We start from the raw sequence: 16187 nt of genomic DNA, 5'->3' as shown, positions 1-16187 counted from the left end.
TACGAGAAAAAATTTTGCTTTGAAGGGTGCTAAAGGTTTCCAATAATCTACCAAGTAAGGTAGTGGAGATAAAGGCATTAGGAGAGGTTAACTACAATTGGAATTTAGGCTAGGGGAGTTGCACTAGAGAGATGAGCTTGATGAGACAAGTTGCATTTTCTCTTTTTGTTTTGTTCTTATGCCATTTCCCATTCCCTAAATGTCTAAGTTTCCTTAAATAATGTTTATCTCCTGAGAACTTCCTGCTATCTCACCTCAAACAGACATTTTACTTTATTGATGAACTGTACAACGTTATTATAAGTATCACGAATAGCACAGATTGATCTATTGGGAACTCCATTGGTTACAGCTTTCCAATTGGGATTTCTGTTACTAAAAATTCTTGTGAGGAACCTTATCAAATGCTTTCTGAAAGTCATCCACCACATTGCTCTCATTCACCAATTTAATTATATCCACAATGAGATATAATAAATGGGTTAGGAAAAAACAGCCTTTGATAGCCCTCCCCTCCACATTGGATTGAATTGGATTGGAGCTATCAACTTTACTTATGTTGAATCCTGTAATTATGTCTTTCTGTTTACACACCATTGTTTCTGTTACTACTCTGCCCGGAATGCTAATCCTCCTCTTACTCATTCTTTTCTAGAACCTCTAAACTGTGGAACTCCTTACTTCCCCCCTATTACTACCCAGGCTGAGAACAGCTAACCCAGCACACACAAGAGTCTTCCCTTCCTCCAACAGTTTAAATATCCAAGCTCAGAACTGACTACTTCTTGATTTACCTCATGTTTTACTGTTTCCAACCTTGTGGCGTCCTTCACTCTGAGCCTTGACTCTTCACCAGCGTTTCTTAGTTCTTTAATAAGTGGCACCACTGCGTTCCAGATCTGCTGTTAACATGTCCTTTCTGTTCTCTCCTTGGTCAGATCAAAAAAGTGACACATTAAAAATTAGTAACAGACCCACTGCTTAAACTGTTGTGTAACTATGATGACGTGATGATATGCTGATATTTCTGGAAATCAGTACCTTCATTAGAAGCATTAGTGTCAATATAGTGTATGCAATAACAAATTTTAAAATGGTAATGCAAGGCAATGAATATTTCAGAATTATTCTTTATGACTATAATGACACAACCATTCCATGCAGTGCTAACATAATTTGTGTACAACTGCACTCTGAAATGATTAAAAACACATTAAAACATGTTTTCTTCAAATGTAAGGTGCAGCACTGAGGCCCAGTGTAGAATCCAAGGCACTTTAAAAACCACAAACTATCTTAATCATTGAGACTAAAAGAGGTGAAGCTCATTGTATTGTTAGTCCATTTTCTTTTGATTAGATTATGTTAGGTCATGTTCCCCCAATGGCCCAATGATTATGGCACATGACACTGTGTAGTTGAACCATACAAAACAGAAGGTTCCAGGTTTGACCCCCTGGTGTATACTGTAGTTGCTGTTCTCAGCCTGCGTGGCAGCAGGAGTGCCAGAATTGGCTTCAGTGCCCCTGCGGAGGGTGGAAATCATGCAATGTTCCTAATCATGGTCACAAACCAGTGATTCCTGCTGGAATGTGTATTTGTGTGGACTTCAGCTGCAATCGGGATTGGGTCAGCTATGATGCATTCCACAGTCAACTAGCCTGTTGACACTCACTGTTGAGGCTTACAAATGAAAAATGAAGTCTTGTGCAAGTGGCTGGAGGGAACACGTCATTGTTGTAACTGCAGCATGAGTCAGCACCTTCAGTGAGAGGGGAATTAAAAAGCAGAACAGGTTATCCTAGAGTCTTTCTGAAGGAGAATTTTCTGTAGATACTTATTTGTCCTTGTTAACATAGTAAGTCAACAAGACTCACACACCCATGCAGCACCTACTAAATATTCACATCAACAAATATTTGGGGCTTAATTTTAACATTGAAAAACGGGTGGGTTGGGAGCAGGGGGGCCACTGAAATTTGCCACCATTTCAGACCCGCCTCCAACCTGCCCATTTCAAAGCTTTTTTGATTTTAGCCTCTGGGGGCCGGGATTCCCGGACCTTCTCCTTCACGCCACGTGAGGGGAGGCGAGAAGGCCCGAAACTGCAGATAAATGCCTTTCTTGCACAGCTTATGGGCCTGGAGCAGGAGGAGTGCTTCCCTCAGGCCCAACAAGTCCACCTGCAGCGACCCCCTGATGATTGCCCCCCCCCCACCACCAGACGATCGCCGACCCCTACACAACGATCGCCGACTCCCCCAAACGATCACCGACCCGCCCTCCAACGATTGCGATCTCCCCAACGATCATGACCCCCCCCCCCCGACGATCGTGACCACCCCCCCAACGATTGCGCCCCCCCCCAATGACTAACCCCCAATTTCCCCCCCCCCGATGAATGACCCCTGATTCGCCCCCACCACCGCCGATGACTGCCCCCCCCGATAACTGGCCCTCCAATGACTGACTCCCCCTCCTGGCCCCAATCTAATAATTACCTGAACATGCCCTCTTCCTGGCTCTCCTCCCATCCGATTGTCAATCAGGCTGGCCTGTCGGGCGGGAAACCGGCAGAAAAGAAAAAAACGTCCTTACATCAAAATCGTATGGATGTTGGGGAAGCCCGTACTTCCGGGTTTCCTGACCGGAATTCCTCCCCCCCCCCCCCCCAGTCAATAAATTAACTGCACGCCATAGTGTTAACAGACCCAGCTCACTTAGACCTGTGCCCATTTTAAGCAGCTTTTATTTAAAGTGAGATTCATGCTGGTATTGCCAGATGTCAATGCAAGGGCCTCACACTACTGCTGGGTGAGTAAACTTACCCAATTCACTAAGACCAGCCACTGGCAAGACCCAGTTGAAAAAAATGGGTCTTCCCGGGCGGTAGCCGTAGTGATTTTTGGAAGATTACTCAGGTTGCCTTGGAGCAGGTACTGGCGGCACTTAACCCTACATTAAAGTTATATAAAAGTCCCACTGAAACAAAAAACAGAAAATGCTGAAAACACTCAGCAAGTCAGACAGCTTCTGTGGAGAGATCAGAGAAGTTAACGTTTGAAGAAGAGTCTGTACCTGAAACATAAAGTTGCCTGTTCTCTGTCTACTGAAATGTGGTCTATGATCCTGTTGTCAGAATAAGGGGCTAACCGTAACAATTTACATGTGTGGAGTCAGTGCTCAGACGCCTGCCTCCCTTGACCCAAATTAAAGAAGTACCCAACATAAAAGTACCTGAAGAAACTTTAGCCCAGTGCTCTGTATCTATTCCATACTGGAAACAGGAAGCGGGTTTTGATAAAGGAAGAGAATAAAGTGAACAGAAAAGCATTCCGTTCTGTAGATTCCCCCAGTTCTGTTCATAATTGTCAGCATTATAAATGAAGCAGTTTTCTTTTTCAATGTGCTCCAGTAACGGATATTCCTTTGCTTACAGTGTCAACAATCTAAAATGCTGGGGGAGAAGTGAGCCTGTTATTTCCAGAACACTGCAGTTTCTCAACGACCTGTCTGTTGGATATCCTTTTCATTGATATAACAGTGCAGCTGCAGTAGAAAAAGTTAGAGTAATGTCCACTTTCAATATAATGTGCACGGTATTCCAATTAAAAAAACCCTCCCACCTCTCCCTTCCCAGTTGCGGCAGAGGGTCTAGGGAAAAGGAAACTTGCTCCCAAATTATGAGAAAAATAATTTGCTGTTTGAGCATGTAGAAAAACCTCAACAAGGTGTAAAGTTTTAGTAACACGGAAGGAATGGGGAAAAATCTTGGTCACATTCTGCCCCAGGTAAAGAACACAAATCAGAGGAAACCCAATAGATTAGGCTGGAAATTGCTCATAAAATAACAGTAAGCCTAACAGCGTTATTAATTAATGGGCAAATCAAAGAGCAAGTTCTGGCAACCGGTCATGTGCAGTAAAACGTGGTAATCCAGAACTTGCTCTTCCTGATTCCCTGCTGATCTGACAGCTTCGCGTTAAAGGGATATCACAGGCTGGAATCAACGGACCAGTGCCAACTTGCTCTCCTGCCCAGCTGGAAACTAACTAATCTCACCAGAAAAAAGTACGCTGAGTTGTATATACTGACTTTTAACGGCATGGTAAGTAACAATGACTGCCAAACAAACCTCTCTGGCACTGAAAATTAACTTTTAAAAATGTGGAGTCTCATTACTCTTGATTTTAATAGTTTATGGGCATTTTAAAAAAAAGTTTAAAGAAATTTAAAAGTTTAAAATTTTTGTTTTTTTACTTTTTCTTTCTGTATCTTTTATCTCAGTCTTTTAATGTGACCCCTCTTTATTTTGCTTTCTTTATCTGATTTTATAGTACATTTACTAATCTTATCTGGCACACCTGGTTCTTGCTCTGTGAATGAGATTCACTTTCTGGTTCTCAAAGCTTGGCTTGCTTCAAGCTGATTGGTGGAGGGGACATAGCGATCCTTTCCCCGCTCTCACAGCTCAGAGAAGTCCAGGAAGGGCACCTCACTTCTTGCAGGTCTCAGTTAAAGCAAGCTGGTGATCAAGACCGCCGTAACTTAGTGGGTGAGTTCAAATCTAAGGAGCAGTGGGCACCAGTGGTTCACTGCTCAGAGCAATTTCTGGGCCATTGTATTGAGCTCAAATGACCCATGGCATCACTTACAAGATTTACAAGGCTAGAAGGCTAAGGAAAGAAAATTAAAAAGCAGAACTAAAAGTTAAATAATAGAATCAGGATGTGGAAGCAGCAGCGGAACTCAACAATGGTTCCCAGGTGTTACGCTTAAAGATCCAGCCCAAGAAACTCAGCATCCAGCATGACCTTCACAGGTGCATTCGACTATACAGAACTGGAAAAGACCGCATTTCCATCCACTGGGTCGATCCCAAAGGTCACAGACTTTTTAATCCACTTTAGCTCTCATACCCTTCAATCTGCCAAAATGTATCCGTTGCAGGCCTAAAATTTACAACATGCTTCGCCTTCCTGGGGCGGGCTGTTCCACATATTGATCATCCTCTGCCTGAGGAAGCTGTATCTTAGCGATATTGAACATCTCTCTGGGATCCCGCTTATCTAGATAGTGCTCATGATCTAAGATCATCTCAAAAACCACTTATTTTCTCATGTAAACATCTCCATTGCCCTTAATATTTCCTCACAACTTAGTTGCCCTTTTTACTTTCTCTAAGGGCAGAATGTCCCCCTTGTGGAATGGTACCTTGGGTAAAAAATGGTAAATATCAGACAAGGTGTTTTCACCCCCGACCAAACAGGTAATTTTGCGGCTGTTGTGTTCGGGTACAATGTTTTCTGGTACCATTCAAGTTACCATTCATGAGGCTTTTACAGTCCCTAATGGAACGATCTCCACAGCATTCTCCATTGTCCTGTGAGGTTGCCACCTGAAGCCTTTAGCAACATAGAATGATGGTGTTGGGAGAACAGCAATCTGGTAGGGGGTATCTTTACAACCCGTAACATGGTCACTTGCTTTAGTGACTGGTGCCTCCCTCACAGAATGGTGAGCCTACTGAGTGGCTTGGACTCAGGGGTAGGGGGGGTTATGTTGAGTTCCTTCCTACACACTGAGAATGTAAACAGGCTTGACCTCAAAGCTGTGTGATTAGCCACTCCCAGCTTTGCATTACCTTGGCATATTTCCGTTTGCATATGAAGGTTCAATCGATTGAGGAACTATGGGGCAACAGCAGGAGCTATTTGCATCTCTAAAGCACTCCTCATACAGGACAACTTCTCAAAACGCTTTGCATGAAAGAGGAAAAGAAACTAAGAATCCCGAGCTTGTTAGAGAGCAATAGGGCAGGGAACCAAAGGTAGAGTCGAAGGGAAGGGCTTTGAGAAGGTTTTTGTAAGCATGATGGGAGGTGGCAAAGTGGAGGGAGCTCGGCAGTGAATGCCCGAGGGTAAGTGCATTGTGGATGAATGAGTGACCAGCAATGGTGGAGTAGAGAACAAGGCGCAGCCTGACATTAAAGGAACAAGGAGTGCATTCGGGCTCTTGAGGCAGGGGATATGCTGCCCTAAACCTCTTGTCTGACCTGCTGCTGCTTGGAGCTGTTGAGTTACTGTGGACATTTCATTATTCTTGCACTAATGTTGAGCAGAGATGAGAATTCTCGTCTCTGAATATTGGGTTGACATCCAGCGGGGTACTTGCATACGATGGGAGCGGAGTGACGACGTCCCCAACGCATCGAGCTGGCTCTCTTGGTAGGGATTATGAGTCAGGCTAACGACCTGTCCGTGTAAAAAGGATCTTCGTTACAGAAACAACCCAGAGCGCAACCTGCTGGATGTGAATCAGTGGAAGGAATCGTTTGCCTCATGTGCCGCTGACATGGAAGAGAAGTAGAAGAAGAATGTTGAGACCTCCTCCAACGAGGGAACGAAGAACACAGCCCAGAACTAGACCTTAATATACTACAGGTTGGGGGAGGATCCATTAATCAAGATGACTGTGCACGGCATATTCTTAAGAAAAAGGTGTCCCAAGGTAACTTTTTCTTCCATGAGATGGTAGAAACTACAATTTGTATGTGAAAGTTGAACTTCATTGCGAGAATGATTAAGATGCTGTTGAACACAGGCATTGTTTTCTTGATACAAATTTAAGTTCAGTAGTGGGGGGGAGGGTAAAATTGTTGCAGAGGGCAAATAAAATGCGTTGAGACTTTCTGGTTTTTAGAAGTTTTTATACATTGAATTCTTTTATCCTTTTAAAGGACACTGAAGCCCTCCCCATGGCTTAGTGGGGAAATGCGTAGCGTGGTGTGATATCCAATCATGCGGGTCCCATATTCAATTCTTGATGTATGCCAAGTTAACTGATCACAACTGGGCAGCAATTGAGATACTACAGGTCTGAGTGCCCCTGTCTGTGTGGGCCTTGGGTAAGGATAGGATAGGATCAGGCTCGGCTCTGATGGCCTACATGGTTGACTGTTCTGTCGAGGCCTCACCTGGCAACTTGTGCAAGGTGCCGGTAGTCTTGGAAATGTACCCCAGCAGGTGTATTTGCCTTCAGGAGATGATGGAAGAAGACTTGCGGGGAGGTGGGGGGGGGTGGAATGAGGGAGGAACGAGGACAAAAAGGGAGGGCAGAGGCCATTTGCTATGACAATCTGATCCATGAGCACCAGTTGGCTAAATGCAGACTGGTGAAGTCATATCCCGTTTGGTACAAACTGCTAGAAATCAGTAGTTAAAGAATTTCATTGTGTTTTGTAAACATGGCTGTAGATTAAAGACTCTTATTCTGATGCTTGCGAGTACTAGCTTGTAAGAGTGACTTATTTAGGTAAATAGTTCAAACATTAGACACTAAAGGACTAAATCTCTGACTTTGCGCTTCCATTGGGGAGCCTCCTGGCCGAAAAGCTGATAGGAAATTCAGGTGCAATGTGTGTGAAAATTTCTGACGTGCTGCCGACGGGGGAAGCTCCCTGCTGGAGGTGTGAAGACAGAGAATTACCCCTTAAGTGCCAACAATCTAGTCAATGTAAGACAGCAAACAGTTGTAAGTGTAAGCAAGGCTTTTGTTTGGGGTTTCCCTCTCCGAAGCTGCTGACTCTTGCAGGGGTGGAGTCCCAAGGAGACGGACAGCTATCGGGCACCTCACCCAAGTAGTCATTCTTCACATATGAGCTGAGATAGTGAGGGCCCTCAGGCTAAATTACCTTGCAGGGCATCACAGCCAAGCCAGATACTGCCTTCATCCAATATCCACACATGCACATTTCTAGCAGGTTAGCCATAAGGGAACAGAAGCCCTGATTGATTTGTTTTTCTCCTTCTGTGGTCTGTTGGCACTGAGACCAATTCTAGTGCTGCAGTTGCCACCTTTTGTCAGATCATCAATGTTCTGTGAGAATTGTAAGAACAAAGGAACAGGAATAGGCCATTTAGCCTCTTAAGCCTGTTCCGCATTCTATTAATCATCGCTGACCTGTACCTCAACTCCATTTACCCACCTTTGATCCATATCCCTTGATACCCTTACCTGACAAAAAAACTATCAATCTCAGTCTTGAACATTTAATTTGACCCAGCAATTTGGGAACGTACCACTCTGCGTGGTGTCTTACTGCATTGGGCAGTGTCCATACCCACTAGGCTATCGAGAAGCGTTTTTTGTCTCACTTAACTTGTTTCTTCCATAAAGATAGGATTGCCACTCACTAATCACCCCACTGCAAAAACAGGACAGGTTGTCTGAATTGTTCCAAAGCTGTTCAGAGATATTCAAGAAAGACTGGGATATCTTGTCCTCTAACTTCTATTTGCTCTTTCTCACACTGCAGAGAAATAACTGCGCTCAGCGTCTTACCCAATGGCTGCTTCCCACCTCTACCCGACTTCTCTAAGTAAATGCATTTACTTATGATACAATTTACTTATTTGCAATGGACATGAGACACGCATAATAAGTATTTTTAAAAATCTGGAAATCCATGTTACACCAGTGACCTCTCCCAATTAGAACTACCTTCATTTCATACCATAATATTGGATTGACCTGATTGCTCCACATCTTTATTAACCCACAGCATGAAAGTTCTTTGTCTGGGTCCTGCAAAAACATTAGAGCAACAAGCTGGTTTTGGTGCCTTATAAATCAGAGCTACTAGCATTGCAACCAAGATAAAATGGCTCCATTTGAACTGGAGGGATGTTACATTATTTGTATTCTTATTCAAGCTCTGTAATGTAGCAGAACTGTACCCGGTGCAGTAAGAAAATAAGAAATGTTAGAAATGGGAAATAGATATTAGGACAAATAAGGTGGCATTGTGCTCAAAGACCAACCCCATCTTCTCCACGTATCCTTTGATTCCTGACTCTAATTGTTTATCAGTAGCCGTAGCGAACAATTTGCGTGGATCCATTTCTTCAATTCCCCTCATAAATTAATTGTTTATTAGGTGTACTAATTTCTGCATACTGATCAGTGACTCTTGAGAACTTAGACTGATCTGGGTAATTTGAAATATATAACAGCAGAAAATAGTGGAACTGCACAGGCAGATTAACATTTCAGGTGTGACCAAAACCAGAAGTGAACTAGGTCCCTAGTATAGTTGGTGAGCGGCGGCAAAGAGCGAGACCAGAGCAGGGATAAAAACAGCGCGGAGAGAGCGAGAGTTCAGTCGGTGAGCGGCGGGAAAGAGCGAGACCAGAGTGGGGAGAAAAACAGCGCGGAGAGAGCGGGAGTTCAGTCGGTGAGCGGCGGGAAAGAGCGAGACCAGAGTGGGGAGAAAAACAGCGCGGAGAGAGCGGGAGTTCAGCCGGTGAGCGGCGGGAAAGAGCGAGACCAGAGCGGGGATAAAAACAGCGCGGAGAGAGCGGGAGTTCAGTCAGTGAGCGGCGGGAAAGAGCGAGACCAGAGCGGGGATAAAAACAGCGCGGAGAGAGCGGGAGTTCAGTCAGTGAGCGGCGGCAAAGAGCGAGACCAGAGCGGGGATAAAAACAGCGCGGAGAGAGCGAGAGTTCAGTCGGTGAGCGGCGGCAAAGAGCGAGACCAGAGCGGGGATAAAAACAGCGCGGAGAGAGCGAGAGTTCAGTCGGTGAGCGGCGGCAAAGAGCGAGACCAGAGCGGGGATAAAAACAGCGCAGAGAGAGCGAGAGTTCAGTCGGTGAGCGGCGGGAAAGAGCGAGACCAGAGCGGGGATATAAACAGCGCGGAGAGAGCGAGAGTTCAGTCGGTGAGCGGCGGCAAAGAGCGAGACCAGAGCGGGGATATAAACAGCGCGGAGAGAGCGAGAGTTCAGTCGGTGAGCGGGGGGAGAGAGTGACCAGAGCGGGGATATAAACAGCGCGGAGAGAGCGAGAGTTCAGTCGGTGAGCGGGGGGAGAGAGTGACCAGAGCGGGGATAAAAACAGCGCGGAGAGAGCGAGAGTTCAGTCGGTGAGCGGGGGGAGAGAGTGACCAGAGCGGGGATAAAAACAGCGCGGAGAGAGCGAGAGTTCAGTCGGTGAGCGGGGGGAGAGAGTGACCAGAGCTTACTCTGAGAGCGAGACTCTGAGACCAGCGGCAGTTCGAGGTGACGTCACCAGTCAGAAAGTGATGCGGCACAGGGGAGGCAGCTGATTGGTGAGTAGGTTCAGGTGAGTATTTCTACCGTTTTACTGTAAGTAAAGTAATAAGAAAGGGAAGGTCTGCAGGTTTTATAGCAGGTAGTGGGTTTTTTTTAGTGAACCTAGGTCCCTAGTATAGTTAACATTTTCTAATTTCAACGTAATTTAAAAGGGGTAACTAAGCTAAGGCAAGTCATGGCAGCAGACCTCGCACCCGTGATATGCCCCTCCTGCAAGATGTGGGAAGTCATGGACACTACCAGTGTCCCTGCCGACCATGTGTGCAGGAAGTGTGTCCACCTGCAGCTACTGACCGATCGTATCTCGGAGCTGGAGCTGCGGGTGGATTCACTGTGGAGCATCCGCGTTGCAGAGAAACTCGTGGATAGCACGTTTAGCGAGTTGGTCACACCGCAGGTAAAGGGTATACAGGCAGGAAGTGAATGGGTGACCACCAGGAAGAGTAAGAGATGCAGGCAGGTAGTGCAGGGGTCCCCTGTGGCCATCCCCCTCTCAAACAGATATGCCACTTTGGATACTGTTGGGGGGGATGACTTATCAGGGGAAGGCAGCAGCAGCCAACTTCCTGGCACCACGGGTGGCTCTGCTGCACAGGCTGGGAGGAAAAAGAGTGGCAGAGCTATAGTGATAGGGGACTCAATTGTAAGGGGAATAGACAGGCGTTTCTGCGGCCGCAACCGAGACTCCAGGATGGTGTGTTGCCTCCCTGGTGCAAGGATCAAGGACGTCTCGGAGAGGCTACAGAACATTTTGGAGGGGGAGGGCGAACAGCCAGCTGTCGTGGTGCACATAGGCACCAACGATATAGGTAAAAAAGGGGATGAGGTCCTAAAAGCAGAATATAGGGAGTTAGGAGGTAAATTAAAAAGTAGGACCTCAAAGGTAGTAATCTCAGGATTGCTGCCAGTGCCACGTGCTAGTCAGAGTAGAAATAGGAGGATATTTCAAATGAATATGTGGCTAGAGGAATGGTGCAAGGGGGAGGGATTCAAATTCCTGGGACATTGGAAACGGTTCTGGGGGAGGTGGGACCAGTACAAACCGGACGGTCTGCACCTGGGCAGGGCCGGGACCGTTGTCCTAGGAGGAGTGTTTGCTAGTGCTGTTGGGGAGGGTTTAAACTAAAGTGGCAGGGGGTTGGGAACCTGAGCAGGGAGACAGAGGAAAGCGTAACAGGAAGGGACAGAAGGTATGGAGTAAAAGGTAAAGAGTTAAAAAAGGAAAAAGCAGGAACTAAGCGTCACAAAACAGATTTGAAAGTTCTTTATCTGAATGCACGTAGCATTCGTAACAAAATGGACGAGTTAACGGCACAAATAACTACGTATGGGTATGATCTTGTGGCCATTACAGAAACATGGCTGCAGGGTGACAACGACTGGGAATTAAATATGCCAGGGTATTTAACAATCAGGAAGGACAGGCAGGAAGGAAGGGGAGGTGGGGTGGCTATGTTAATAAAGGAAGGAATCACTGTAATACAGATAAATTATATTGGGACAAAGCATCAAGATAATGAAACAGTTTGGGTGGAGATAAGGAATAATAAGGGGAAAAAAACACAAGTGGGCGTAGTATATAGGCCTCCTAATAGTTGCAACTCTGCTGGAAGAAATATTAATCAGGAAATAGTCGGAGCACGGAATAAGGGAACAGCTATAATTATGGGGGATTTTAACTATCATATTAACTGGACAAATCAAATTGGGCAGGGAAGCCTTGAGGAAGAGTTCATTGAGTGCATCAGGGATGGATTTCTTGAGCAGTATGTAACTGATCCTACAAGGGGGCAGGCAACCTTGGACCTGGTCCTGTGTAATGAGTCAGGATTAATTAATAATGTCCTAGTTAAGGATCCCCTTGGAACGAGCGACCACAACATGGTTGAATTCCATATCCAATTAGAGGGTGAGAAGGTTGATTCTCAAACAAGCGTACTGAGCTTGAATAAAGGAGACTATGATGGTATGAGAGCGGAATTGATTAAAGTGGACTGGGAAAATAGATTAAAGGGTAAGACGGTACATGAGCAGTGGTGTTCATTTAGGGAGTTATTTTACAACTTTCAAAATAAATATATTCCACTGAGGAAAAAAGGGTGTGAAAGAAATGGCAGCCATCTGTGGCTAAGTAAAGAAATCAAGGATAGTATCCGACTAAAAACAAGGACATATAAGGTAGCCAAACTTAGTGGGAGGATAGAAGATTGGGAAGTCTTCAAAAGACAGCAAAAAGTAACTAAAGGATTGATTAAGAAAGGGAAGTTAGATTATGAAAAGAAATTAGCAAAAAATATAAAAACAGATAGCAAGAGTTTCTACAGTTATATAAAAAGGAAAAGGGTGGCTAAGGCAAACGTAGGTCCTTTAGAGGATGAGACTGGGAAATTAATGGTGGGAAACATGGAGATGGCAAAAATGCTGAACAAATATTTTGTTTCAGTCTTTATGGTCGAGGACACTAAGAATATCCCAACACTGGACAAACACGGGGCTCTACGGGGGGAGGAGCTAAATACGATTAAAATCACTCAGGAGATGGTACTCAGTAAAATAATGGGACTCAAAGCGGATAAATCCCCTGGACCTGATGGCTTACATCCTAGGGTCTTGAGGGAAGTGGCAGTAGGGATTGTGGATGCTTTGGTGATAGTTTTCCAAAATTCCCTGGACTCAGGAGAGGTCCCGGCAGATTGGAAAACTGCTAATGTAACACCGTTATTTAAAAAGGGTAGTAGGCAGAAGGCTGGAAATTATAGGCCAGTTAGCCTAACATCTGTGGTGGGTAAAATTTTGGAGTCTATTATTAAGGAGACAGTAATGGAACATCTAGATAAGCATAACTTAATAGGACAAAGTCAGCATGGCTTTATGAAGGGGAAGTCATGTCTGACAAATTTGCTTGAGTTCTTTGAGGATATAACGTACAGGGTGGATAAAGGGGAACCAGTGGACGTAGTGTATTTAGACTTCCAGAAGGCATTCGACAAGGTGCCACATAAAAGATTATTACTTAAGATAAAAAATCACGGGATTGGGGGTAATATTCTGGCATGGGTGGAGGATTGGTTATCGAACAGGAGGCAGAGAGTTGGGATAGATGGTTCATTCTCGGACTGGCAACCAGTAACCAGTGGTGTTCCACAGGGGTCGGTGCTGGGTCCCCAACTCTTTACAATCTATATTGACGATTTGGAGGAGGGGACCGAGTGCAACATATCAAAATTTGCAGATGATACAAAGATGGGAGGGAAAGTAGAGAGTGAGGAGGACATAAAAAACCTGCAAGGGGATATAGACAGGCTGGGTGAGTGGGCGGAGATTTGGCAGATGCAATATAATATTGGAAAATGTGAGGTTATGCACTTTGGCAGGAAAAATCAGAGAGCAAGTTATTTTCTTAATGGCGAGAGACTGGAAAGTACTGCAGTACAAAGGGATCTAGGGGTCCTCGTGCAAGAAAATCAAAAAGTTGGTATGCAGGTGCAGCAGGTGATCAAGAAAGCCAACGGAATGTTGGCTTTTATTGCTAGGGGGATAGAATATAAAAACAGGGAGGTATTGCTGCAGTTATATAAGGTATTGGTGAGACCGCACCTGGAATACTGCATACAGTTTTGGTGTCCACACTTAAGAAAATACATACTTGCTCTCGAGGCAGTACAAAGAAGGTTCACTCGGTTAATCCCGGGGATGAGGGGGTGGACATATGAGGAGAGGTTGAGTAGATTGGGACTCTACTCATTGGAGTTCAGAAGAATGAGAGGCGATCTTATTGAAACATATAAGATTGTGAAGGGGCTTGATCGGGTGGATGCAGTAAGGATGTTCCCAAAGATGGGTGAAACTGGAACTAGGGGGCATAATCTTAGAATAAGGGGCTGCTCTTTCAAAACTGAGATGAGGAGAAACTTCTTCACTCAGAGGGTGGTAGGTCTGTGGAATTTGCTGCCCCAGGAAGCTGTGGAAGCTACATCACTAGATAAATTTAAAACAGAAATAGACAGTTTCCTAGAAGTAAAGGGAATTAGGGGTTACGGGGAGCGGGCAGGAAATTGGACATGAAGCTGAGTTCGGATCGGTCAATGCCCTGTGGGTGGCAGAGAGGGCCCAGGGGCTGAGTGGCCGGGTCCTGCTCCTACTTCTTGTGTTCTTTAGATTTGTGGTTGGGATCAGATCAGCCATGATCTTATTGAATGGCGGAGCAGGCTCGAGGGGCCGATTGGCCTACCCCTGCTCCTATTTCTTATGTTCTTATGGTGGAGATTCTGGAGAAGCCTTCTTTCTCCCTCCGAAGCTGACCGATCTGCGTATTTCCGACATTTTCTGGTTTTTAATTTCCAATGTCTAGTGTGCATGTTTTTTCTTTTTAAGCCTGCGATCTGAAATATGACAAATTCTCTGATCCCCTCGGCCCGTGGAGATTCAGCGTTCCAATCTGAGCAGGGGTATTAAGCTTTCCTATTCTAACCATTTGCCGAAAATCTCTGGCGCATTCGAAACAAAACGAGTAAAGAATCGGGTCTTCGGAACCAAGTTTGTCGATTGCTCAGCGTTAAAGAAAGTGCTTGGCTGTTTCCTTCTTAAGATCTGAGTCACTGGGCTGATCTGTTCTGTTGCCACTCATCCAAATTGACAACTCTTACATTGTGGAGGAGTGCACTTCTAATGTTTCTAAACGTGTAATCAAGCTTGGCTCATGCCCCTGGTGGTTGCATGTAATAGTGTATCAGCCAAGTCATTTGGTTCGATAAGAAAGGAAGAGCAATTTTTTATATATATATTTTTTTTATATATATATCAACAAAAAGTAAATGACTTGAAACAAGTTTTTTGTTTCTAATACTGTATTGTTATTAAAGTTAAGTTTTAAACCTTTTGCCCCCCCGAGGCAGATAGTGAAAGCACTAGAAAGTAATACCCACCCACTTTTATGCTGGAATTTAATATGCAACTTTTTATTGGAAAATAATCGCACTTGTCTGCCAAAATCCACCGTGCAATATTTCTGTTTGTACGGATAATGCAATAAAGGCACAGGGTGCTATTTATCACTGCAAATTCTGAGGTTTTCAGGATTCTTTTTATTATTTTAATATATTTCCTAGGTATTAAATCAGAAAAATGATGAATTACACTTGTCTTCGCTACGTGGTCATTTTTCCCCCAAATACAATACACATCCCAATTTTGGTGGTTATTTTGACTGTTTATGATGTGTGTGTTATTTTTCTCTGGGAAATATTGTGAGCGATTTTGAAATAATATTGCCAAAGTAATTTTCATCACTGTTTTCAGAGTGGCGCACTGGTTATATGTGCTTTCTAGCTTTCTCGAACATCTGTATTGTATAGTGTGGGTTGCACAATGTTCTGTGGTTGTAGGAGATTTTTGGTGGGGGAGAGGAAGAAAAATAGGAAAAGGTGGGAAATTTATTCTCCTCAAAGATTGCTAATGTTAATTTTATATTGATTGAGTGAAGACGGTTAGTCCTGGTGAATGGGACAGTTTCCGTATCAGCCACCCTTTCTCATTCTCCGGTCAGGTACAGGACAGTTGGGACCCAGGGCTGGTGCAGCACATGTTGGATATAAAGTAAAGCTCCCTCTACATTGCCCCATCAAACACTCCCAGGGCAAGTACCGCATGTGTTAGATGCAGAGTAAATCTCCATCTGTACTGCCCCATCAAACACTTCCAGTGCAGGTACAGCACGGATTAGATGCAGAGTAAAACTCCCTCTACTTTGCCCCATCAAACACTTCCAGGGCAGGTACATTAAGGGTTAGATACAGAGTAAAGCTCCCTCCACACTGCCCCATCAAACATTCCTAGGGTGGTTACAGCACGGGTTAGGTACAGAGTAAAACTCCCTCTACACTATCCCATCAAACACTTCCTGGGTGGGTACAGCACAGATTAGATACAGAGTAAAGCTCCCTCTACACTGACCCATCAAACACTCCCAGAGCGGCCACAGCACGGGTTAGATACAGAGTAAAACTGCCTCTACACTCACCAATCCCAGCATGGAGCCATGTTCAAAAGGAGATTGGGTTGGAGAACCAGCATTCCA

The 16187-nt window shown here is 44.8% G+C and overlaps 1 protein-coding gene across 4 annotated transcripts in view; it reads left to right on the top strand.

Annotated features, from left to right (window-relative positions):
- LOC137332605 (ran-binding protein 17-like) overlaps nt 1–16187 on the top strand; it is a 686121-nt gene that overhangs the window by 382885 nt on the left and 287049 nt on the right. For all 4 annotated transcript variants that reach the window (XM_067996561.1, XM_067996562.1, XM_067996559.1 and 1 more), the window contains one exon: nt 3440–3520. In XM_067996561.1, the coding sequence (XP_067852662.1) occupies nt 3440–3520 (81 nt within the window). The remainder of the gene's footprint in view (nt 1–3439; nt 3521–16187) is intronic.

Source organism: Heptranchias perlo, chromosome 14 (assembly GCF_035084215.1).
Source record: "Heptranchias perlo isolate sHepPer1 chromosome 14, sHepPer1.hap1, whole genome shotgun sequence".
NCBI classification, from domain to species: domain Eukaryota; kingdom Metazoa; phylum Chordata; class Chondrichthyes; order Hexanchiformes; family Hexanchidae; genus Heptranchias; species Heptranchias perlo.
The sequence above is the reverse complement of the archived record's forward strand: the minus strand, read 5'-3'. Positions and strand labels throughout refer to the sequence as shown.